Source organism: Cimex lectularius, unplaced genomic scaffold, assembly GCF_000648675.2.
Source record: "Cimex lectularius strain Harlan isolate CLEC.00 unplaced genomic scaffold, Clec_2.1 scaffold283, whole genome shotgun sequence".
Lineage (NCBI taxonomy): Eukaryota > Metazoa > Arthropoda > Insecta > Hemiptera > Cimicidae > Cimex > Cimex lectularius.
In genome coordinates this window covers 243,646-267,693 of record NW_019394189.1, presented here as the reverse complement: position 1 = coordinate 267,693, position 24,048 = coordinate 243,646, and the positions used below count along the sequence as shown (strand labels likewise).

General features: G+C 33.3%; 1 protein-coding gene across 8 annotated transcripts in view; it reads left to right on the top strand.

The window, feature by feature from the left end:
• Window positions 1-23,525, top strand: part of LOC106669105 (CREB-binding protein) — a 28,192-nt gene extending 4,667 nt beyond the window's left edge. Inside the window, exons 2-33 of one of the 8 annotated variants that reach the window (XM_014398382.2) lie at window positions 3,588-3,689; window positions 5,789-5,982; window positions 6,069-6,216; window positions 6,291-6,425; window positions 8,101-8,225; window positions 8,506-8,626; window positions 9,310-9,587; window positions 9,654-9,846; window positions 9,921-10,130; window positions 10,348-10,520; window positions 10,606-10,757; window positions 10,827-11,358; window positions 11,442-11,753; window positions 11,835-12,000; window positions 12,073-12,195; window positions 12,259-12,545; window positions 12,628-12,785; window positions 12,875-12,955; window positions 13,056-13,190; window positions 13,255-13,470; window positions 14,328-14,588; window positions 14,662-14,827; window positions 14,908-15,075; window positions 15,146-15,382; window positions 15,456-15,686; window positions 15,759-15,878; window positions 15,964-16,170; window positions 16,233-16,502; window positions 21,548-21,714; window positions 21,935-22,256; window positions 22,381-22,666; window positions 22,891-23,525. In XM_014398382.2, coding sequence (XP_014253868.1) covers window positions 3,588-3,689; window positions 5,789-5,982; window positions 6,069-6,216; window positions 6,291-6,425; window positions 8,101-8,225; window positions 8,506-8,626; window positions 9,310-9,587; window positions 9,654-9,846; window positions 9,921-10,130; window positions 10,348-10,520; window positions 10,606-10,757; window positions 10,827-11,358; window positions 11,442-11,753; window positions 11,835-12,000; window positions 12,073-12,195; window positions 12,259-12,545; window positions 12,628-12,785; window positions 12,875-12,955; window positions 13,056-13,190; window positions 13,255-13,470; window positions 14,328-14,588; window positions 14,662-14,827; window positions 14,908-15,075; window positions 15,146-15,382; window positions 15,456-15,686; window positions 15,759-15,878; window positions 15,964-16,170; window positions 16,233-16,502; window positions 21,548-21,714; window positions 21,935-22,256; window positions 22,381-22,666; window positions 22,891-23,279 — 6,665 coding nt within the window. In that variant the 3' untranslated portion in view covers window positions 23,280-23,525. Of the gene's footprint in view, window positions 1-3,587; window positions 3,690-5,788; window positions 5,983-6,056; window positions 6,217-6,290; window positions 6,426-8,100; window positions 8,226-8,505; window positions 8,627-9,309; window positions 9,588-9,653; window positions 9,847-9,920; window positions 10,131-10,347; window positions 10,521-10,605; window positions 10,758-10,826; window positions 11,359-11,441; window positions 11,754-11,834; window positions 12,001-12,072; window positions 12,196-12,258; window positions 12,546-12,627; window positions 12,786-12,874; window positions 12,956-13,055; window positions 13,191-13,254; window positions 13,471-14,327; window positions 14,589-14,661; window positions 14,828-14,907; window positions 15,076-15,145; window positions 15,383-15,455; window positions 15,687-15,758; window positions 15,879-15,963; window positions 16,171-16,232; window positions 16,503-21,547; window positions 21,715-21,934; window positions 22,257-22,380; window positions 22,667-22,890 lie in introns of all 8 variants that reach the window. The other 7 variants (XM_014398383.2, XM_014398381.2, XM_014398379.2 and 4 more) reach the window with 7 other exon arrangements.
• The last annotated feature ends 523 nt before the right edge of the window (window positions 23,526-24,048 follow it).

The following is a 24,048-nucleotide window of genomic DNA, read 5'->3' as shown; positions in this document are numbered from 1 at the left end:
TTACATGGCACCCAGGAGCATAGTAGTTTCATTATATTACAAAAATTATTGTCAACACCGGGTTTTATGAATGAACAAAAACATAAATTCATTCAAATAAACCTTAACTATTTCATTTTTATATAGTTGTATAACATAAACTTACTTGCATTTCGTTATTGCTCACATTTTGCACTAATTAGATATGTTCATTATGCAAAATTATGTTGTAATTTGGGTCCAGAAATTCTATTTATGCTAAGAACATGCTCTCTTTCATTTTTAATCATCCACTGATATTTCCAGCTTCTTAGGATCTTTTTGAATTTAAACAGCATTTCTGTTTAGTTATATTAATACTATTAGTTTTAAATTGATTATTATTCGGTTGTGCCGTATAAAATGTCAGTTTTGTTTTCTTTCTTAATCCTCCTCCTTTTTTATTAATTCAATGTTTACAAACATAGTTTTCATTCATACCAAATTAAAGCTCTTTTATACCTCCTACTTCTTCAGTCATTGGTTTGCTTTCATTTGTGAAATTTCTTTGAGAAATAAATTATTATCAACAACAATGACCTCACTGGAATAATATAATAATAATTTTTCGGTATGAATTTACACTTGGCCATATCGCTGTTGAGGCGTGCCGCCGTATTATCAATTTTGGGAAGGATTCTGCGAATGAAAAAACTGTTTACCCTGGTTTTCAAGGTTTCGGAGTGGCAATTTTGACAACGAGGTACGACGGAAACCAAACTGCATAATCACTAGCTGAGGGCAATGGCCGAGTCTTGTCCCTCAAAAACCACTAGGGAATATGCCAAAGAACGAACTGGGTGCGACAACCGTTTCAAAGCATTATTTAAAAGAAATCGGGAAAATGAAAAAAAAAAATTGGATAAATGAGTACCACATGAATTGTCTGAAACACAGAAAGATCAACTTTATGGAATTTGTTCTTTGCTTTTGCTACAAAATCACAATGAACGATTTTTGAACTGGGTTCTCACTTTTGGCAAAAATTGGGTCTTGTACGAGAATCAGATAGGGTCAGCTCAATGGTTGGACGGAGTTGAGGCGCCAAAGTAGATGGCAAAATCAAGCCTGCACTCGAAAGAATTAAGTTGACTGTTTGGTGGGGAATGGGTGGTTTGATCTATTTTAATTTTTTAAACCCTGGCGAAACAACCACAGCAAACTTGTATTGCCAAGAAGTAGAAATCTTTATCAGAAACTCCAAGAAAAACATCTAATAGAAAGATCAATTAGAATACTATACTCCTGCACGACAATGCTCGTTTCTGCAGTTCAAGATTGTCAATGCAACAACTTCAACAGCTTAAAATTGAAGTTCTTCCACACTGACCGTATTCACCTGACCTATCACCAACTGACCTCAACCTGTTTTTGTGCCCTGGACCATTTTCTAAGTAATAAGATTTTTCAATCTGGAGGTGCTCTCAAAACAGCAATCGAAGAATTCCTTACATCTTGAACTCAAACGTCTACGAGGATGGGATAAAAAAAGCTTACAGTTGGGAGAAGTGTATTTCACCTAAAGGAGAATATTTTTATAGATTAAAGAGGTATTTATCGTATTGATTCCAGCTTTATAATATTGCCCCAATTACTGACATTTCATATGGTTCAATTGGATATTTGTGAATGTACACTTTTGTTTGCATCCACCTTGTGCAGAATCATTTCGCTTGCGCATAACAGAAACATGCAAACATTTTATCATAGCACACATTGTTGCATTCTCATTTTGGGATTATTTTGTGTGGATCCGAGGTTTTGGTGAGCTCAAGGCGGGGAGGGGGGATTTACTCGATGCACATGAAAATTGTCACACATTTTTTTATCTGCATTTTTTATATTATTATTTTCATCATTCTCCAAATAGTTTCATTTGCCTTAGCAAGTTTATTTTATCTTTATTTTTTTCCTAAAGAATATTCCTTTCCTCACATATATTGGCCACATACTCAATAATCCCATTTCATTTAGTTTTGTTCTTCATTGACAGTTGCAGCTTCCTTGTGCAATTTGAATGGTAATTAATCTTTGCAACAACAAAAACTAATGGAAAACAATTGAATTCTTAGTTATTAGTTTTGCATCGATGGTTATGAATTGTGTTTAAACAGACTTTCACAGAATCATTGTTCTTATGTGTCACAAGATAATGCAGACTTTTCAGCACTTCTCTACCACAATGTCAATATTTAGAGAGAAAAATGACCTGACCAAAATGTTAACACAGCACATGCACATGCACAATAACCCATGTTCAAGAAGTAAACATGTCAAGGGATTATTAATTAAAGTTTATTTCTGTAGGTTTGTGCAATTCTTCAAATTATACAATCAACTTTATAACATTTACTTAGACGTTATATTTTTTTTCCTGCTGCTTCAGTTGTCACACACGCTTTGCTAAAAGAGTTTTATTCACAATTATAGCTTTCATTTTTGCCTGTATACACTAAAAAAGAGAATAGCTACGTTTTTCATCTCCCGTCCACCTTTGCACATGAATTCATCTTGCCCGGTCCAAATTTCATTTCATCTTTCATTACATTCTTATATATATTGCCTCTATATAGCTCGTACGAATTATTATGGAAATTAATAATACAAATGTCATCAATTATTCCAGTTCTAATGAGGTATACAGAAGAGAGAATGAGAGAAAATAGAGCATTTTCAAGACAAAATTATTAATTTTCAATATCAGCTCATTCTCTTTTGTATTATAGGGATTAACTAGAGATAATTGTTTGAGCATTTTTCACTTGTTAATTCAAGTGCAACAGAAGTTATAATTATTGTGAAGGATTATCTCAAAAACAGTATTAAAATTTATCTTAACAATTTGGCGTTATTTCAGTATCCATTCTGTTTGAAAATGCTTGCTTCTTATTTATTTTTTAAAATATTAAGTAGAGACATTGTTTTATGTTTTCGACTTGTTTTCTTCAAGGCAAGTTGTCTTCTAAATGTTATTTGTTTTCTGTATATCTCATTTTGAAATTAAACACCATCCTATTTGCACTAATTGTTATAATTATTAATAAATATTATAATCAAATTTTTGAGTATGAGAAATTGTTCTTTTTATAAGGTGTGACAAAAACTTAAAATTAAAAACTCAAGAATTTGGTTACTAAATAATTAATGTTAGTGAAAAAAATTTAAATTCCAATCTGTGTCAATTTATAAATGTACATTTATATGATTTCGTTAGTTTTAAATATTATGCGTTCATGTATTTATTTTACTGTAAGCAAATCAATGTTTAGCATGGCTAATATAACTGCATGGGCATTGGTAGGAAAAATTGCATGATTTAACTTTAAGATGGCCAACTTTTTTAGACAAAAGTTTTCTATATCCGGTTCTGCTCATTTCATTAAGAACGATAAAAAGTGGAATTTGATGGTTAAAAACAGTCCTGTTTCTCAAAACAGTGTTATAACTACAATCCAAAAAAAGTATCTAAACAAGATCAAACGGTCTTTACCAACTTTCTGATAGAAATGACAAAATTTAAATGTTTTTTTATACAAATGATAGCCATAAGGGTTTTTGTGTGGGTGCAGGCGTTATGGCGCCTGGGACTACGATGCCGTATGGGACCTATGGTGGCATGCCTGGAGTATTGTCAGGTCATCAGCAACATCAGTGGAACGCACCCAAGAGAAGTAATAATAAAAAATTGGAACAATTATGAAAAATGAGGCAGAGAAAAAGCATTGAATGGAAATTTCAAATAACTACAAGAAAAAAGTTAAATCTCCTACCAAAACTCGTTAATTGGGTTGACATCTCCCCTTTTTTGTTTTGTTTTGTTTTTAAATTTATTTTTAATTTATAGATGTCAACTGTAAAATTTCTTATGCGTTTTCTGCTTCTGATTATTTTAATATTATCAATTTATGATTTAAATTTTTCATTTATATATTGAGATAAAAATGAATTTGTTTCTGTTTACTTTTGTTTAATCGGGCAATTTCTGTATTTATAGTAGAAAGGGATTGGATTTTTTGCTTATAAAATTATTATTAGACAAAATAGTTAATAATTTTTATTGTTATATTTAAATTCGGAGAAAACGCTCTTTCATAAAAGAAAAAGAAGAATAGGAAATATATCTGCAATATTATTCAGTGAAATTACTGACGGACAAAGGGGGAGGGGGCAAAATTTAAAGAGAAATTAATAAAGAGATCGAGTAATGAAATGAGTTCTAAAATGTTAGAGAAATTTCTCTTTTCTGGGAATTTCAATGCTGCTGAAAAATAGCTAATAGTATTGATATGTAGATGTGTGTAATTGGTTGTTCGTTTCCCTACTCCCCATATAGCACTTTTCACTTGTTAGCGTTCATTTCATTGGTGCCCTTTTGCTTTTTCTTACCTTTTTATTGATGTGCGAATCACTATAATTTTTATTGCTGTGAATTTTGTATTTTCACTTTTCTATTCTTTCTTTCTTTCTTTATTTTATTTTTGTTTTGTTTTTTAAATTGAAACAAAATGGTTACTGTTTGATCTCAAAAACAATAAGATATGTGTGAACTTAAGATCAGTCTATTCTTGCTGTTTGACTTTAAATGACACAATCTTAAGTGTGTTCCTTGTCAAAAATGACAGCGAGCATAGGCAGACCTGAATTGACCAGATTAGTGATTCAAAAAACTCGCTTACCACCCCTTTGCTAATTGAAATAACTGAAACATTAATGTAATATTACGCGTGTTGTTTCTCGAATAGTAGAGAAACCATGTATAATGAACTCCAATAACTTTGTTTCCATAAGGAGTAGCTTGATCTATCACCAATTGAATTTTAAAAATTCAAATTGTTAACGTTGTTACTAGGAATTCTTCATTACTTTTTCCAGATGTTACTCAGAAATAATATGCTTTGGAAAATAGAAACCTATTGGTGTTTTTCTTATTCTTAGAAGTGGTGGTGTCACATTTGGATTTGGCAGTTTTACGTTGTAATGCAATGAAGCTCTCATTTCTTAGTGAAGAAAAAGGGTATTAACTGCTTGGTAGTGTATAAAATATTGCAGATATATTATTTTTAATTTTAAAATTATATATAATCCTTTTGCTTTTAAAATGTCAGTCTAACCCTTCTTTTCAAAATCAGAAATAAAATCCGCCACAGTAGTTTGCTAAAGGCTAATTGATACTTTCAAAATAAAAGTACAACAAAATTAATTAACCAAATCCTAACCAAGTAACCAATTTGGTACAAAGGAATTCATTAAATGCATTTTATTTGTTTCTTTCATTTTAGGTCTTTTTTTAATTTTATTTATCGATGTGTAGTTGTGTTAGTATTTAATTATATTATTTTGAAATCATTGTTATATTTGTGTAATTTCATGCTTATCAATGTTTAGCCTGTAAGCACTTGTAATTATTTGTTCACCAATCTTGTGTCTGTAATTTGTATTTTTATTTTAAATGTAGGCTCTTTGAAAATAAACAGTCGTGTTAAATTTTATTTTTATTTTGATGGATTTCATAAATGTGTTTATTTATATTCATAATTTTAAAATTAGTTCGCATGATTTAATTGTAGCATGTTTAGTCTCAATTTTGCTCGTTATATCTGGTTCAATTTGTAACCATTTATGTAAATAAATTACACATTTGCATATAATTTCAAGATAATCTTAGACAAATAAAATCATTACACAAATATAACATTGTATAGGAAGTATAGCCAGGATAAGAAGACTTGTTTCGATTTAGTGCTAAACCCGGTTTTAATAAAATTTTCAGCTGACATTTTCAGTAGCACTGATATGTTTGACTTGGAAAATGATTTGCCTGATGAATTAAATTCATGGGGTTCGACATCAGATGCACCGCCAAGTAACAAGCCACCAGCAACTGGCCCAGGGCCAGGTTCAATGCAAAATGGAGGCATTGATCCCAATGATCAGACACGATTGCAACATCACCTCATACAGCAGGTAACAATAGTTGACACTCGCATAACAAATTAATACATTTTGGATAAAGATGGAGGAAAATCGTCTTATATTAGAGGAATTTTCAGGGGGCAAAAACACAGTTAGTTGGACTCGGCTTGAAAAGTCAAGCTGCCACTCTTCAATCTCCTCCTAATGTCTCTGTGAGCAAAACGGTCGATCCTATGGTGGTATCTATGCAACATCAGCTGCAACCTGGCCCAATAAATAATGCTGGTAAGTTTTTCTTACTGTTTTGTGAGGTTTATTCTTCTTGCAATGAAACTATTTTAAATTCTTGTGCTTTTAAGGTATGATTATGACAAGCTCAAATCCAATGGGGGCGAGCACTTTAGTAGTAACAAATAAGCAGCAACCTCTGTCGGCAGCAGTCGCTTCCATGATGGCAGGTGCTCCCCCTAATACAACTGCTCCTCCTCCTCAAGGTAATTAATAATATTTTCAGTTGCAATAAGAAAATTCAAACTGTTCTAACAATGTTCCATTCCCATGTGAAATAATGTTCAGAAACGAAAAGATGAAACTAGAAATTTAAACAACACTAAGATTGTGTTATCATTCTTTCCAATACGTTCAAGCAGTCAAGTAGATTTAGTTTAAAAAATTTAATTGTATTTCTGATGATTTTTTCAAGTTTGTTTGAAATTTAATTGATCGTCAAACCTTAAACTTAGATATGGGCAATGAGTTTTGGTTACATTATTTTTTAAGTTCTGTGTAGATTTTTAGAAGTAGTATTGAATGTTGCCAAAATAATTGGTTTAAAAAGTCGTAATTTGGAAAAAATATTCATGAATATATAACAAAAAATTAGTTGAGATCAGAATCATTCAAGAAGTTAAATAGTTTGATTTAAAAATACCCTGATCACATATACTCAGAAGTATAACAGTTAAACGCACACATATTTTTTGATTGTGAGATTTCCTCCTGGGTTCTACGGGATGATAAACCTATTGTTTGTTAGTTCTCTATCATCCTGGTCTGCCTATCCTCACTGATTCTTGTTAATTCAGATGCGTTTCGCCGTATTCAAAGTTTGGATGATTTTTGTGGAGTCATGCCATGAGAAGATGGCAAAATGCCGAAATGCATCTGAATTAACCAAAATCAGTGAGGATAGGGAGGCCAGAACAATTTAACAATATATTGTTTGACCTATAAAAAATTAAACAAGTTTTGTCTGAATTTAACCATTATCCATGTATGATGAAATGACGTTGAGAAAAATTAAAGGAAACAAACACTGCACAGTTTGTAAATTTTCTAAAACATAATAAAAATCTGCCTTTCAGTAATTCTATATTACTATATGTACACCACAAAATGACCTTGACTACTAGGTTGGTGATGAATATAGGTTTTTTCCCCATTTATAGGCAATTTCTTCCATGCTTACTTAATAAATTATTATATTATTTTATTTGTTTATCCCCATGTTTGGATTAACCCCTTATAGGGCAAAGTTTTTGAAATCGAACATACTCTAAACCTCGGTAGTAACACAGTTCAAAATGAATTTATCTGCCGTTTTATGAGGGTTGGTGGGTGAAATACGTTATTTTTGTATGATTTTGACATCTTGAATGCTATGGGAACTGGTGTTATAATGTAAAAGGCATTGTACATACTGCTACTACAGGTGTACCACAACCACTACATTGTATTGAAATAATATTTCATTTCTTTTAATGTAAACGACTGTATGTTTTCTTATTAGGTCGGAATCGCAGTATTAAGAAGTAAAGAAAAATGACCTTAAATTGTTACTTATCAAAAATAAACCGTATTAAACTATTTTGTCAGAAGTCATAATACATGTTCTAACTTGATTGAATGATGAAGTTTCATTTCACATGAAAATTGATGATGAAAGCTTAAATTACCAGTAATAATTTTAAAAAAACACTTAGAATATAAAGTTTTATTCATGCTGCTATCAAAGAAAGTTCTTGTTTCTCCTTTAATTTTGTACAGATTGCTCTGAATAGTTAAGTAAAAATAGTTTCTTCCCTCTCCATATTAGATCGATACAGCAGTATAATATACTCCAAGTTTTGATATTTGAGGGTATAATTACATATTAATTTATTTTTGCAGGCATACTCCAACCAGGAGTTGGTCAAAATGGTCCTGTAGGGGGGATGCGAACACTGCCGGGTCATTTGGTAAATCGAGTTCAATCTCCCCTTAACACAATTCACGTTCAGCAGCCTCGGATACAGGTATGTACAATAGAGATTACTTTTCTTTTTATTAAATGCATTAAATTTTGTAAACTTAACATTTTTTCCTTGTGAAAAATTAAAATCAAACCCTTTTGAGAGTCGCATCAGGTTTACAAGACTCCTGTCCTATTAAATCCCTAAGTACATTGCTCCTCATCCCCAGACACTAAACATCGTCCGAGTATCCCGTCCCCTGGAATCCCAAAAGCCAGTGAGATCGCCACATGTTGTTATGTTGGTTAACAATAACAAACGACTGACGGCGTCTTCTGTTCAGGCTGAGAACATGTGCAGATTAGGCGGGACGCAGTATGGTTATGGAACTGTTGTCGCACCACAGCAGCGACCAGTGCCTCCAAGTTTATCAGCGATTCAGCAAAGGTTCCCCTCTTCGATCGGTGAGTTGTCACCTCACAAATACAATTTAGTATTGAAATTTAAATGTGAATTATATATATGTGTGTGTGTGTGTGTGTGTGTGTGTGTGTGTGTGTGTGTGTGTGTTTGTATTTGTATTTTATGTTACAGTTTTGTTCTGTTGATGATGTTTAATGTCAACATTTTAAATAGTACATGTTATCGTTTACTAACTTACTAACTTTCGCAGAAAAATCTAGGCCTACAATTCATTGCGTATTTTTTTATTAGCCTATTTAGGCACCTGCTAGGATAATTAGATTGAAATCTATCTCTAGTTGTCTCTTCTATTTAATTTTTAGAATTTTGATGTTTAGAAGTATTCTCTCAGTCGAAATTTAATTAATTGATTTTTTTCTGTTGACATGTTTTATTAGTTTCTGAAAAATCTTTCCTTTAAATTGATTTATATAGAAACAAAACATTTTCAATTTTATATTATTTTAAACTGTTTTTAAAAATATTTGAACAAAGGCCATTAAGCAACAGAATATTCCATGGGGATTTTTTAAATAGTTGATTATACTGATCAGCAATATGAATATATTTTATTTATTCATTTATAATTAAACATCATGAAAATACAATAAATAGACCAATGATATATATTAAAATATTTTTAAAAAAACTGTGCATGATTTGGTATATTCCATGATTAATGTAGGTGGTGCAAATGTAGTTGGCACAGATGCAGGCTTGGTTACAACTGGGCAGCAGGCTCCAACTGCTCAGCAAGGAACAGTGCCTTCTCCAGCTCAGCCAGTCTCCCAGACTGGAGGGCAACAAGCTGCTGCACCTGGCGGGTCTGCTGCAACAGCTGCACCTACTTCCACATCAGCAGATCCAGAGAAACGAAAGCTTATTCAGCAGCAGTTAGTTTTACTTCTTCATGCTCATAAATGTCAGAGAAGGGAGAGTCAGGCGAACGGAGAAGCTTGGCAGGTTGGTGTTTAATTATTTTTGTTAGCTTCTATCAGAATAGAAATGATTTTAAATTTTATCTTTCAGTGTACATTACCTCACTGCATGACAATGAAAAATGTTCTTAGTCATATGACAACTTGTCAAGCAGGGAAAACCTGTTCAGTACCACACTGTTCTTCATCTAGACAAATAATATCTCATTGGAAACACTGTACACGCTCAGATTGCCCAGTCTGTTTACCACTTAAACAAGCAGATAGACATCGAAACTCTAATGGTAAATAACCCCATCTAGTGTGGTTACACTATACATTTTTATAAACTGGATCTAATTTTGTTATTGTTTTTAAGCTGCAGCAGCAGTGCAGCCTGTCACAACTGCCCAAACTAACCCGTCAATGTCAGACATGAGGAGAGCATATGACGCCCTAGGAATACAAGTCCCTACTACTGGGGGCGGGGGCCAATTGATAGGTGCTCCTGGAGCCGGAGGACCCAGGGCTAGGCTTCCCGCCCCAGCAACAAGAGTTCTAACTCCAAGTACACAACCTCCCACTCAAGGTAATTAAAACTCCTCCAAAAAAAAGTTCAAAATTCACCAATTTGTTTGCATTGTACAATTATAATAAAAGTTTATCAGTAATGGTTTTTAGTCATACGTGCTTTTATTCTTATTTTATAGGCCATGTTTAACTTTTTTATTCAAAATCGAAAACTTAATGAAATCGGTTCTATAAAAGTACTAGATTCTGTACGAATAATTTTATTATTAATTCAGGTGCAACTGTGGTTGGTCAGACCCCACAAGTAACTCAGCCTTTAGACTCTCAGGCCCAGCAAGGTCCTAGTGCGGCTGCAGCAGCACAAACAGCAGCCAATATCCAGCAGGTTGCGAGTATGCACAATAACTTATTTGGACTTGTTTCTAATGCTGACGTACCTACAAGCAATGTAATTATTAGTTACTAAATTAATTTTCTCTTTATGATCTTATCTTGAAGTATTTTAATTGTTTTGTTGGTTTTTGCTTATACAGCTAGGAAGTACTGAGAGCAGACTATCATCTCTTCAACTTCCACCTGGTATCCAAGTTGGTGTTGGCCAAGTCACTGCAAATCCTATTCAAGGAACCAAAGACTGGCATCACTCGGTAACACCTGATCTTAGAAATCATCTTGTACACAAGCTGTAAGTTTTAATTACCTTTTAATCATAATAACTGCTTCAAAATGCTTATTTTGTCTCATTTTTATTTAGGGTGCAAGCAATATTTCCAACTCCTGATCCTCAGGCAATGTTAGATAAAAGAATGCATAACCTGGTTGCTTATGCGCGTAAAGTTGAAGGAGATATGTATGAGATGGCAAATACACGGTCTGAATACTATCACCTATTAGCTGAGAAAATATATAAAATCCAAAAAGAATTAGAAGAAAAACGAATAAAGAGAAAAGAACAGCAACAGCAGTTGCAGCAAGCCCAGCAGCAACAGACGCAACAGCAGAGTCAGCAACCACAACCTCAACCAACCCAACCTCAACAACAGCAGCCACAGGTCAGGCCTTGTGCACCGACAGCTGCAGTACCTTCTAGACCTGTGACTTCCCAGCCTCTCCACACACACTCACCCGGTCTCGGCGGAATCGGTACTCGAATGCAAATGGGTCCTAGTCCGAATGCCCCTAACTCCCAACAAGCTGGATTATCACCGTTTGGCCCTACAGCCGCCAACAATCCTCCTTCCGTCCCTCCAACCACAACTAGTCAATTCCAGGCCACTAACCACCAGGTTTGTATACTACTTGAAAATTTCTTGTTCTAAAAAATTTCAAATAAATCATTATCTTCTTTTTTTCTCTCTCTCAAAAACAGCAACCAACGAGTGTAGCTGCTCGGCTCAGTGGTCCACAAATGTCTCCTGCCTTTGGATTAACAACGTTTCCCTCTCCAAGCCCACAGCAAGGGGTCACAAGTAATGGCAGTCGGCATCCTTCACCTCCGAGTTCACCAATGATGGCAGCAACAACCTCCCCAGCAGTTGTCAGTTCTTTGACACCTTCACCAAGCTCACAATTAGGAAAATTCTCAAATCACACCCCTGCACCACCACCCCCACGCGCTCCTCTCTCCCAGTCGAAATCTTATTCCAGTCAAATGTCAGCCATTACTGCTTCTCTTGACAGAGTATGTACACAATTTTTACAATAATTTCTTAATTACAATTATTATTTATTATTGCTTATTGTTTTGAATTTTTATTTTTAGGATGATGATTCACCCCCGTCCACAAATACATCTAGAGGAAAAGGTGGTGTCAAATTAGAAGATGAAGAAAACGAGGAAGAGAATGAAAGAGCAGGAACTGGAAAGACCATGCCTGGAAGTGTGAAAATAAAACAAGAGCCGATGGACGATGGAATTCAAGTGAAAGGTATTTTCATATCGTTTTATTGTACTGTGTCCATTTGTCAAAACACTCATCTGTTTCATTTCACATTAACAGAAGAAGTAGTGGTCAAAGAAGAAATACATTCACCCAAAACAAATGAATCAACTGTAGATCTTAAACAAATTGTGCCTGAGCCAATCCAAAATGCTGTAGGTGTGGACAAGAAGAAGAAATGTCGTAAGTATTAATTTAAAAAATAAAAATGACAAACATTGTGATTAATTAACATCTATGTTTTAGTTTTTAAACCAGACGAACTGCGACAAGCATTGATGCCTACACTAGAGAAACTATACAGACAAGATGAATCACTACCATTCAGGCAGCCTGTAGACCCATTAGCTCTTAATATACCTGACTATTTTGATATTATAAAGTCACCGATGGATCTTTCAACCGTTAAAAGAAAACTTGACACAGGTCTATATTCAGATCCTTGGGAGTATGTTAACGATGTTTGGCTTATGTTTGATAATGCCTGGATATACAATAAGAAAACATCCAAAGTTTATAAGCAATGTACAAAGGTATTTTCTATTATTTTTCATAAGACTTCATTTGTGTTTGTATTGATCATCGGTTAATTTGAACATTTTGTGGATTTTACAGCTTTCTGAAGTTTTTGAACAGGAGATAAAGCCAGTGATGCAAGCATTAGGATATTGTTGCGGTAGAAAATACACGTTCAACCATCAAGTCTTATGCTGTTTAGGAAAACAATTATGTACTATTCCTAGAGATGCCAAATATTACAGTTATCAAAATAGGTAAATTGCTATTTCATATCGCATTGCTCTTGATAATTTATTTATTTTAAATGGTTCTTTAAATAATTACATTTTGTTTTCTCTTTTAGATACTTTTATTGTCAGAAATGTTTTAACGATATTCCTGGCGATACTGTAACATTAGGAGATGATTTAACACAGCCTCAAAAGTAAGTTTGATTAATAAAAATATGTTGATATAAAGTTATAATAATAATTTTATTGATATAATTATTTGTTTTTAATTGCTAATAAATAATGTTATTTTAGTGTTATGAATAAAAATGAATTTAAAGAAATGAAGAATGACCATTTAGAGCAAGAGCCATTTGTCGAGTGCAATGAGTGTGGGAGGAAGTCTCATCAAATTTGTGTGCTCTACATGGAGAACATTTGGCCCCAAGGGTGAGAAAAAAAAGGTTTTAGGTTAAATTGTATTTTATGTTAATAAATTAATTTTTTTTTCTAGTTTCACTTGTGATCATTGTCTCAAGAAAAAATCAATGAAGAGGAAAGAAAATAAATTTAATGCCAAAAAATTACCAACGACTAAATTAGGAGCATATATAGAAGTTAGAGTAAATAATTTCCTCAAGAAAAAGGAAGCTGGGGCTGGTGAAGTTGCAATACGAGTTGTGGCCAGTTCTGAGAAAGTGGTCGAAGTCAAACCTGGGATGAGGAGCAGGTAAGTTGAAAGATGCTGCTGAATGTCATGTGGTAGGAAAGGGGGTGATGGTTGAGCCCTCATTACTTATGCACCCTTTCAAATGAGGTGCTAATAAGTTTTGAGGGCAAATGGAAAATATTGATTCTTTCATATAGCACAGCTACTTGTATTTTCAGAACAGAAAACCCTTCAACAATATAAAATTGATCACATTTACCAATAAATAACATGAAAACATGCTAGCACAAACCTAAACACAAACACAAAAATGGTTAGAATATAAACAATCAGCCTATGTGACATTCAAAAGATGGACAACAGACTCAAACTATCCGTACTTACATACTTGCGACCCTAAATAAATTTATGAAGGTCAATACCACAGACTGCTGAAAGTAAAATAATATAAAATGTCGCAAATAATGAAAATACACCTCACATATTAATTATTTAGTAAAATATTCATAAAAACTGCACTAAAAACAATAAAAACCTTTTGAACTCCTTAAGTTCAGTATAACTTGTCGAATCAGAATGAAAGCAAGATTGGTTCGAATGTTTGAACCAAGGGGAACTATACCGGCAAGATTCAAGTTGCTCTTTAATTTTAAATGGATGAAAAATGTACTACTCATAAACTTAGATGATATGCACATACAACTCACTGAACACAACTTACATGAGGTGTAATCAATTCATTAAATATAAGTACATAAACATACGTATTATAAAGCGAGCTGAACATGCTGATAACACCTAAAATAATACTTAAGTTCATCACATCATTGGGTGTGCCAACAATAAAAAGACCCAGGCTGTTCAGGGGCAAGTTTTACAATGTTTTGATAGACAAACTAATAACAAATAATTTTCAGGTTTGTCGAAAAAGGTGAAATGGCCGATCAATTCCCTTACCGAGCGAAAGCTATTTTTGCATTTGAAGAAATTGATGGGACTGATGTGTGTTTCTTTGGAATGCATGTGCAAGAATATGGATCGGAGTGTCCCGCACCAAATACACGGCGAGTCTATATAGCATACCTCGATTCTGTCCATTTCTTTAGGCCGAGACAGTTCAGGACTGCCGTATACCATGAAATTTTATTAGGTTATCTCGAATATGTTAAACAATTAGGGTATGGATCTTGAAAAATTGCAATTGTCAATTAATAGAAACTGTTTTGAAAATGATTTCATTTTAATTTTAAGGTATACAATGGCCCATATTTGGGCGTGTCCTCCTTCGGAAGGTGACGATTATATCTTCCATTGCCATCCTCAAGAACAAAGAATACCAAAGCCCAAACGCCTTCAAGAATGGTACAAAAGAATGTTGGACAAGGGGATTAGTCAAGCTGTAGTTCTTGATTATAAGGTTGGATATCTTGTTTTGCCCCATTAAATTGTTTGAGGAATTGCATGGCAAATAAAAATTACTTCTTTTTTTTTCTTTAGGATATTTTAAAACAAGCGATGGACGATAAATTAAGTTCAGCAGCAGAACTCCCATACTTTGAAGGAGATTATTGGCCCAATGTTCTTGAGCAGAGTATTCAGGAGCTAGATCAAGAAGAAGAAGAGAGGAGGAAACAAGCTGAAGCGGCCGAAGCAGCTGCAAGTGCTGTAAGCACAGTTAAATATTACTGACACATTAATTTTTAAACACTGTTAAATGGAAACATGTTGTTTTTAGATATTTTCCCTGGAAGAGGATAACGAAATAGGGCCTGATGGTAAGAAAAAAGGTCAAAAGAAAGCAAAAAAATCAAACAAATCTAAAGCAAACCAAAGGAAGTCAAATAGCAAAAAGTCGAACATGCCACAAACAGGAAGTGACCTTTCTGCAAAAATTTTCCTTACAATGGACAAACATCGTGAGGTATTTTTTGTAATTAAGCTGCATCCTGCCCAAAGAGTAGCCACTTTAAAGGTAAAAATAATAAAAAGTACTTAAGAAAATAAATTCAAATGGTAAGTTTAATAAATCCATTTTAAAATTTTAGAGCATTCAAGACCCCGATCCTTTTATAAATTGCGAACTCATGGATGGTCGTGATGCATTTTTGGCCATGGCAAAAGAAAGACATTACGAGTTCTCATCGTTGCGAAGAGCGAAGTTCTCAACAATGGCTATGCTTTATGAACTTCACAACCAAGGCCAAGATAAATTCGTTTACACTTGCAACAACTGTAAAGCTCATGTTGAAACTCGATACCATTGTTCTGTTTGTGATGTATGTATTTTTAAATCATCTAAACTAACATATAAACACATTTACTTATGTACGTTTTGATTGTTTTATCAGGATTTCGATCTTTGTGTTACGTGCTACGAAAAGGATGGGCATCCTCACAAAATGGAAAAACTTGGACTTGATATTGATGATGGCTCATCACCTGCAGAAAACAACAAAGCCAATCCTCAAGTGAGATTTATATATTGTTTAAAAAGTTAAAACATAAAATTTCATATAATTGAAATGTTAATTTTTTTATGTGTTTAATTTTCAGGAAGCGAGGAAGCACTCGATACAAAGGTGTATACATTCTCTTGTACATGCTTGCCAATGTAGAGATGCCAACTGCAGGCTACCTAGTTGCCAGAAGATGAAGAGAGTTGTCCAACACACAAAGATCTGCAAGAGAAAAGCCAATGGAAATTGTCCAATTTGCAAACAGCTCATTGCTCTCTGTTGTTATCATGCTAAATACTGTCAGGTAAAAACACTTTACTATATCCATTAAAAATAAAACAAACTTTAACTCAACTGCGATTTCAGGAAACCAAATGTCCAGTGCCTTTCTGTTTGAATATCAAACACAAAATGAAACAACAACAGTTGCAGCAGAGGCTTCAACAGGCCCAGCTGCTTAGGAGGAGAATGGCAGTCATGAACACAACAAGGACAGCAGCACCGTTGAGTGGAGCCGTTAGCCCATTAGGCAGTAGTGCCGCAGGCCAACTCATGCCCCCTCAGGCGCCACACTCCAACCTTGGTCATAAACCTACCCAGTCTCCATCTGCCAATGTCCTACAGGTTGTGAAACAGGTGAGTTCTCAGTTTAAAGCAAACTGTTTATATCCAAACTTAATTTTATACTTGTTTCATATTCTTACAAAATAAGTCCTTTCTAATGGCCATTAAATCAGTATTTATCTGGCTTTCGCTAATGGACGATATTAAAATAATCATAATCCACTTATTTCACATTATATCCTTTTATATAATGGCACAAATGTGGTTTGAAACATGTCCTCTTTGCTTTATCAGAAAACATACTATATAATAAATGTGTTTTCTTCCCTATTTGATTTCCCTTATCCATCTTTAGCTTAATTGTTTAAAGAAATTTATACTAGTTGTTTGCTATAATATGAATAATCGAATCCAGCTTCGTGACACTAACCTTTTTCATTTCAACCAAAACCTTATGTAAAAAGGTTAATTAATTGAAGGAAGTAATTTGGTAACTAAATATAATGGATTTATTATGAATAATGTTCACTTGTTAAAATTTATTTTTACACTTGGCCAAATTAGAATTTTAATCAAACCTATTCATTAGGTTTTTTAACATTTCTGGCAATTTGATTGTTTTTATGATATTACAACAGTTAGGTGATTACTATTTTGTCCTAAAGAGAAAAAATAAAAGAGAAACCACTATCCTCTCCACTGAGTATGGGGACCTGTTGGGTTCCCATCAGATATAACGCTTTCCGACATTCTCACAAGATAAATTGTTAAATGTAGATGAGCAATCTATCCTCACGATAAGGCTGCCTAAATAATTACATAAATAATAATTTAAAATAAATCTCTTATTATTTTCTAATATTTTTTGATTTTTTAATCTAATAGTTTTTGATATTGGAAAAAAAATGTTGACTAAAAAAATCAAAATCCATTGTACAATAATGGTTTTTTCTTCTGATGGAAATGCAGTTGTTCAGTGGTAGAATAAAAAATTGCTAAACAGTTTGTCAGTGATGATAAAAAAAATGCTGATTACTTATGATTTTACATTACAAATTGCATGTATTATCTGAGACTTAGACGTTAAAAACTGATGGTGTTTTCTTGCTTACTCATTGTATCTGAGACTTTACTATCTGTGAGTAGTTTCTTAAAAATTTATTGTTGGTTGTCTTTCGTATGTGATTTCTGAGTAAATTCCTGCCAAATTGCAGGGTAATAGTGTAAGTTATGATTTTTTGTCCTTTCTAATGGCCAGTGAATAGTGATCCACCGCAGATTGCGCCAGTCGGTGATGAGGCTCAGGTGTTGTTGGAGTGCTTCTGTTGCTAGTTTAGGATTGGAGTGTGTAGATAAGATTGCAGTGTCATCCACGTAGATTGTGAGTTGTGTGTATGTCAGCAGAGTAGATGGTTTAGGATTGGACCTAGGACACTTCATGATAGGTGAAAATATCTTTGATGGTCTTCTTCAATGTGTTAGTAGATAGCCACCACATAATAAGAAATAGCCGAGTGATACCATAATTTATTATTTGTCCTATCTAATGGCCAATAAATATTCAGTGTTTAACTGGTTTTCGCACTTGGACTAAATCAAAACCCAAATGTAATAATGGATTTTTCTGCTAATGGAAATAATATTGCTACTTTGGTACAACAGAAAATTTCTAAACCATTTGCCAATGATGATAACAAAATGCTGATTTACTTGTGATTTTACATTACAAATTGCATGTATTATCTGAGACTTAACAGCGAAAAACTGTTTGATATTGCTTTCTTAAAATATATCTTTGATCGTCTTTAATGTGTGATTACATAGTAGATAGCCGACCACATAAGAAATTGCAGAGTGAGAGCATAATTTATGATGTCTTTTCTAATGGCCAATAAATATGCAATGTTTAACTGGTTTTCACTCTTGGACTATATCAAAACCCAATGTGTAATAACAGCTTTTTGTACTGATAGAAATTAAATTATTACTTGGTACAACAGAAAATTTCTAAACCATTTGTCAATGATGATAACAAAATGCTGATTTACTTGTGATTTTACATTACAAATTGCATGTATTATCGGAGACTTAACGGTGAAAAAACTGTTGGATATTGCTTCCTTAAAGCGTATCTTGGTCGCTTTTAATGTGTGATACATAGTAGATAGCCACCACATAATAAGAAATAGCCGAGTGATAGCATAAGTTATTATTTGTCCTCTCTAATGGCCCTTAAATAGTCAGTGTTTAATTGGTTTTCGCTCTTGGACTAAATCAAAACCCAAATGTAATAATGGATTTTTCTGCTGATGGAAATGAATTGCTACTTGGTACAACAGAAAATTTCTAAACCATTATTGTCAATGATGATAACAAAATGCTGATTTACTTATATTATATTACAAATTGCATGTATTGCCTGAGAACAGTGAAAAAACTGTTCGATACTGCATTCTTAAAATATATCTTTGATCGTCTTTAATGTGTGATTACATAGTAGGTAGCCAACCACATAAGAAATTGCAGAGTGATAACATAATTTATGTCCTTTCTAATGGCCAGTAAATATGCAATGTTTAACTGGTTTTCGCTCTTGGACTAAATCAAAACCCAAATGTAATAATGGATTTTTCTGCTGATGGAAATGAAATTGCTACTTTTGTACAACAGAAAATGTCTAAACTATTTGCCAATGATGATCAAAAAATGCTGATGTACTTATGATTTTACATTACAGATTGCATGTATTATCTGAGACTTAACAGCAAAAAAACTGAACCTTGACTTAACAATGAAAAATTGTTTGATGCTGCTTCCTTAAAATGTAGCTTTGGTCGTTTTATTTTGTGAATTTTGAACAGATTCCCGCCAACTAATAAACTAAAGTGATAGCATGATTTATGATTTGTCTTTTCTAATGTTCATTCTAATGGGCATATTCAATGTTTAACTGCAAAACCCAGTATGTAATAGCTTTTTCTGCTGATGGAAATGAAATTGCCACTTTGGTACAACAAAAAATTTATAAACCGTTTGTCAATTATGATTAAAAAAATGTTAATTTACTTAGGTTTTTACTGAACGTCTGCGTGTACATATTGAGATTTTACTGTAAAAAAGCATGTATGTCATTTCTTACTAGATAGTAGATGTTAGATTGTCCTTGTGGTCTGCATGGTGATGAATCACCTATAGTTTTGTTATTAACGATCATTTTCCAAATCACCATTGATAGGCAGACCAGAATGGTGGTAAAACATCAGATACCTGTTAACATCATCAAAACAAACAAACTGTTTGTCAATGATGATAAAAAGTGCTGATCTACTTATGATTTTACCTTATATTCATGTATTTCCGAGACTTTACTTTTAAAAAATATCTGTGAACAGCTTCATTGTCACCTCTGACCTTGAGGTGAATTTAATTACCCCAGAAATTAGTCAGAGTACGTAGAGGGTGATCAGTAAACAAGGGAAATAAAAATAAACTATAATTATGAATCGACTTCTTTTCACCTTTTATTTAAAACATAAGTACACAAATCGAGTTAGTCCCCTTCAAGTCAGAACTTAGGACAAATATTTTAACGAACTTACAGACAGGGTTTTCAAATGATATGGTCACGGCAAGATCCAGTTGAACACTCCTGCCTCGGCTTGCTCGTTACCCCCCTCCTCACACTCTTATCTCTTATGTCCTGGATGAACCCGTGACATAAAAATTTATCATAGCTTATTTTAAGCAAGTAATTAATGAGTTGTTCTAGGATTGCAGGGTATAATATTTAGTTTTGAAAAGAATACCATTTCCTAAATTTTAATTTTAACTGGTAAACCACATTGACTGTTTCAAATTTGGTAAGATTTTATTTTCGTTTAAAATAAAAATTATTGATATTCAATTAAATACATCTTTAATTAGATTTCTATTTTTCATCCACATAATATTTTGAGAGAATTTGTTCGGATATTGTTTTAACAGTGATGGAAGCAAATAAGTAGAAAATGCAGTCTTTTATCACACCCTTGTAATATCTGTTGCTTTAGTAATTTGAAAATATCCTTGTTTGAATATTGTATTTAATATTCACAAGATTATACTCTAAATGGGTTAAAATCTTTGTATTGCTTTTGGTCTTAAACTAGATCAAAACCCAGGGTATAATAGCTTTCTTTAAATTGATCAATGTGGGGTATTTCTGTCATAACTTTTTGTTGTAAAGCTTGAACATTACCAAAGTAATTGTTGAATAATTAATTTATAAAGTTCCAATAATAATTTTATTATTACCTACCTTAAATATTCAAAATGTAACTTCTTTTTTTTACAATCTTATATAATTTTTTAATCTAGTATGGAATATTAAAATTATCCCATTTTAACATATTGTAGTGTTTGTGTGGTTTTGATTAAAAGATTTATGCAGTGCTATCAGTGATGACTTTAAACTCTGAAATTCGCTTTGATCTAAATTTAGCTGCATGTATTTTCTGAGTCTGCTCCAAGATATTATTAGCAAAATATTAAAGCTAAGATGTTTTATTCAAGAAAATATTTATCTTTTAGCTTGGTCGTTTCTGTTCAGATTGGTCTGTCAGATCCTTTTTGGTTTTTAATTAGGCACTAACTCCACCACAGATAGTGGTCAGTGGCAGAAACGAACAAGGTGCAGGTTCATCAGCCCACAGATCTCAACAGAAAATTTCATGAATATATTTCCCCCCCTCCCAATCATGTTGCTTATAAAAATTTCATTAAAAATTCATTAAAAGAAAAATTTCTTTGTGTTTGAGTTTAATGATTTTATAATTCAGTTAATGACAATTATGACTGCTTTCAACAAAAAAATATGATTGTTTGTAACATGCAAACATGTATTCCGTACAGTGTAGTCAAAAACAATCTTCTTTTTAAATAATTAAATCATAGAGTTGATTTTAATTAATGTACCAACTTTCACACTTCAATTTATCACTTCATGTATTCTGAATATTTCTATTATATTTCTTGGTCCAGTGGACCAAATTACTTCTTTCAATTAATTAACCTTTTTATGTAAGATTAATTGATTTTTATATTGGGAATTACACGAAATTTTTATTGTTTTATGCAAGGTTCAGGAAGAGGCACTCAGACAATCATCTACACCGCAAACTGCCCTTTCATACCCCACAGGAAAAGTGGCACCACCAGCTGTCCAACAAGTTATGCCTCCTCCACAAAGGACAATACCGCAAAGTCAAGTGCCTCAGTTAATATCTATGGAGCAGTGGCAACCAAGGTAATGCACAGATTTTATATGATCTATAAGTTTTTAAAATAAAAAAAGTTATATGAAGTATGATGTTTTAAGTTATTTTTAAGATTTTGTAAATTAGTTAGTGATGATTATGACTGTTGATTTTCAATAAAAAATATGAAATTTTCTAACATGTTTTCTGTTAACATGTTCTGAGGAAAATGCAGGGAAAAACAATTAATCATCTTTTTTATTGTTTTAGATATCCACCATTACAAACACCGGTTCAAGGGCAGATAAGACAAACAGGGCCAATGTTAGTTAACCAACAGGTGAACCAAACAGTAACACAGCCTACATCAACGCCTCAGATAGGACCCCAACCGGTAGTTTCTATGAATCTTGGAGTGCCAAATATGAGACAGGCGGCACCACAACAGCAGAACCCAGCAGTGCAGAAACAAGCTCTACAACAGCTCTTGCAGACACTAAGATCACCCACAACACCAGAACAACAACAGCAAATTCTACATATCCTAAAAACCAACCCCCAACTCATGGCCGCTTTCATTAAGCAAAGACAGGTATATAAATGTTATTTAAGAAGAATTATTAAAACTTGTTAAATAATTATCTTTAATCACGTAGCTTTCGTTAAATATGTTTTAAGCAATAGATTTCCCATATTAATTTGGTAACATTCCACAGCAACAACAGCAGCAACAACAACAGCAAAACCAGCAGGCAGGTGCTCAGCAAGCACAGCCAACAGGACAGCAACAACAGCAGCAGCAGCAGATGCAACAGCATCTACTGCAGCAAAATAGAATGCATATGCAAATGTTAAGCCAACAACAACAGCAGCAACAGCAACAGCAGCCATCTAACCAAGCAGCAGGACAACCACAGCAAAGCTGGTTCAAACATCAACAGATGATGGTCCTCCAACAAAGGCAGCAGCAGCAACAACAACAACAGCAACAATTTACTCCTGGTGAGTAACTCAGATATCACTAATTTATAATATAATGAGTAAGTATTTCACAAAACTTAATATAAATAGATTTTGTTAAAATTTAAGTAATTAAATGTATAATTAAAATTCTTTGCAGATTAGAAATTATTTTAATTTTAGTTGTTTTGTTAGCTAGAAAGAAATGAATATTCAATACATCTGTGTAAAAGAAAGCTTACTAGTTACAATTGCATAACTTTTAGGATACCAGAGCCAGCAGCAAAGAATGCCTGGAGTGAGATCCTACCAGGGATTTGGTGAAGGTAACCAATATCCAGTGAAACCTTCACCGGGTGTTGCTTCTCCACAGGGAAGTGTAATGGGGCCACCAATGGTGCAGAGCCAGTCAGGGCAGCCTGGTCCTCAACAACCTCAGATGATGAGGTCACCACCTCCGATAAGATCACCACAGCCGAATCCCTCACCAAGGCCGGTGCCTTCGCCGAGAACACAGCCCGTTCCTTCTCCAACAGATATGATGCTTTCCCAGTTGGGACCGAATATGCATCACCAGTCTCCTGCACCTTCGCAGCAGGACCCTAATGATCTCACTCCTCAAGACCAGCTGTCAAAGTTTGTTGAACAGTTGTAGTATATATAGTTATTTAGCGCTTGTACTTAAGGAAAAACTCGTACCGTACCGGTGGTTTATTTTTTACTATTTTGTTTATTTACATCGAAATCCTTCTTTGTCTCTTGAAAGCTGGTCCAACTTGTTAAATATTTGAAGTGCTGTGCTCGCTCACTCTCTATTATAAAGTGCAAAGTGGACTTACATGTGTACTTTTATTGAAAAGAAAAATAATGTGAAAAATGTCTTAAAACATTTCTAACTGAAGGAATGTTTATTTATGTAGGTTTTATTAACATCTGTAAATTTTGTTGATAGTATAAATAGTTCATTGTACATAGAGGCTTCCCCACAAATAAGAGATACCATTTCATATAAACATTTTTAAAAAAATGATACGGTATTTTCAAAACATTGTTACTATCAAATTTTTATATATTATAATCAAGTGATAGATTTATTTAAAACATTTTTTATTATTAATCAATATTATAAAAACTATTTAAATAAGAATATATAAGAAAAAGTAAAACACAGTGCAGTGTTGTACATATAAACACTTAGTAAAGATTGACTGTTATGTATATAATTTAATAATGGGAAGAGAAACAAAATGAGTTATGAAAGTTTAAATACTTAATTTGAAATTAAATGAACGCATATTATATTATCGATTTTTGTTTGATGCAAAATATGTAAATAATATACATATGAAAGAAACTACCCCTGATTTTAAAAGAAGAGGTTGTAGTGAGCCATTTTGAATAAGATTATTACAATCTAGTATTTC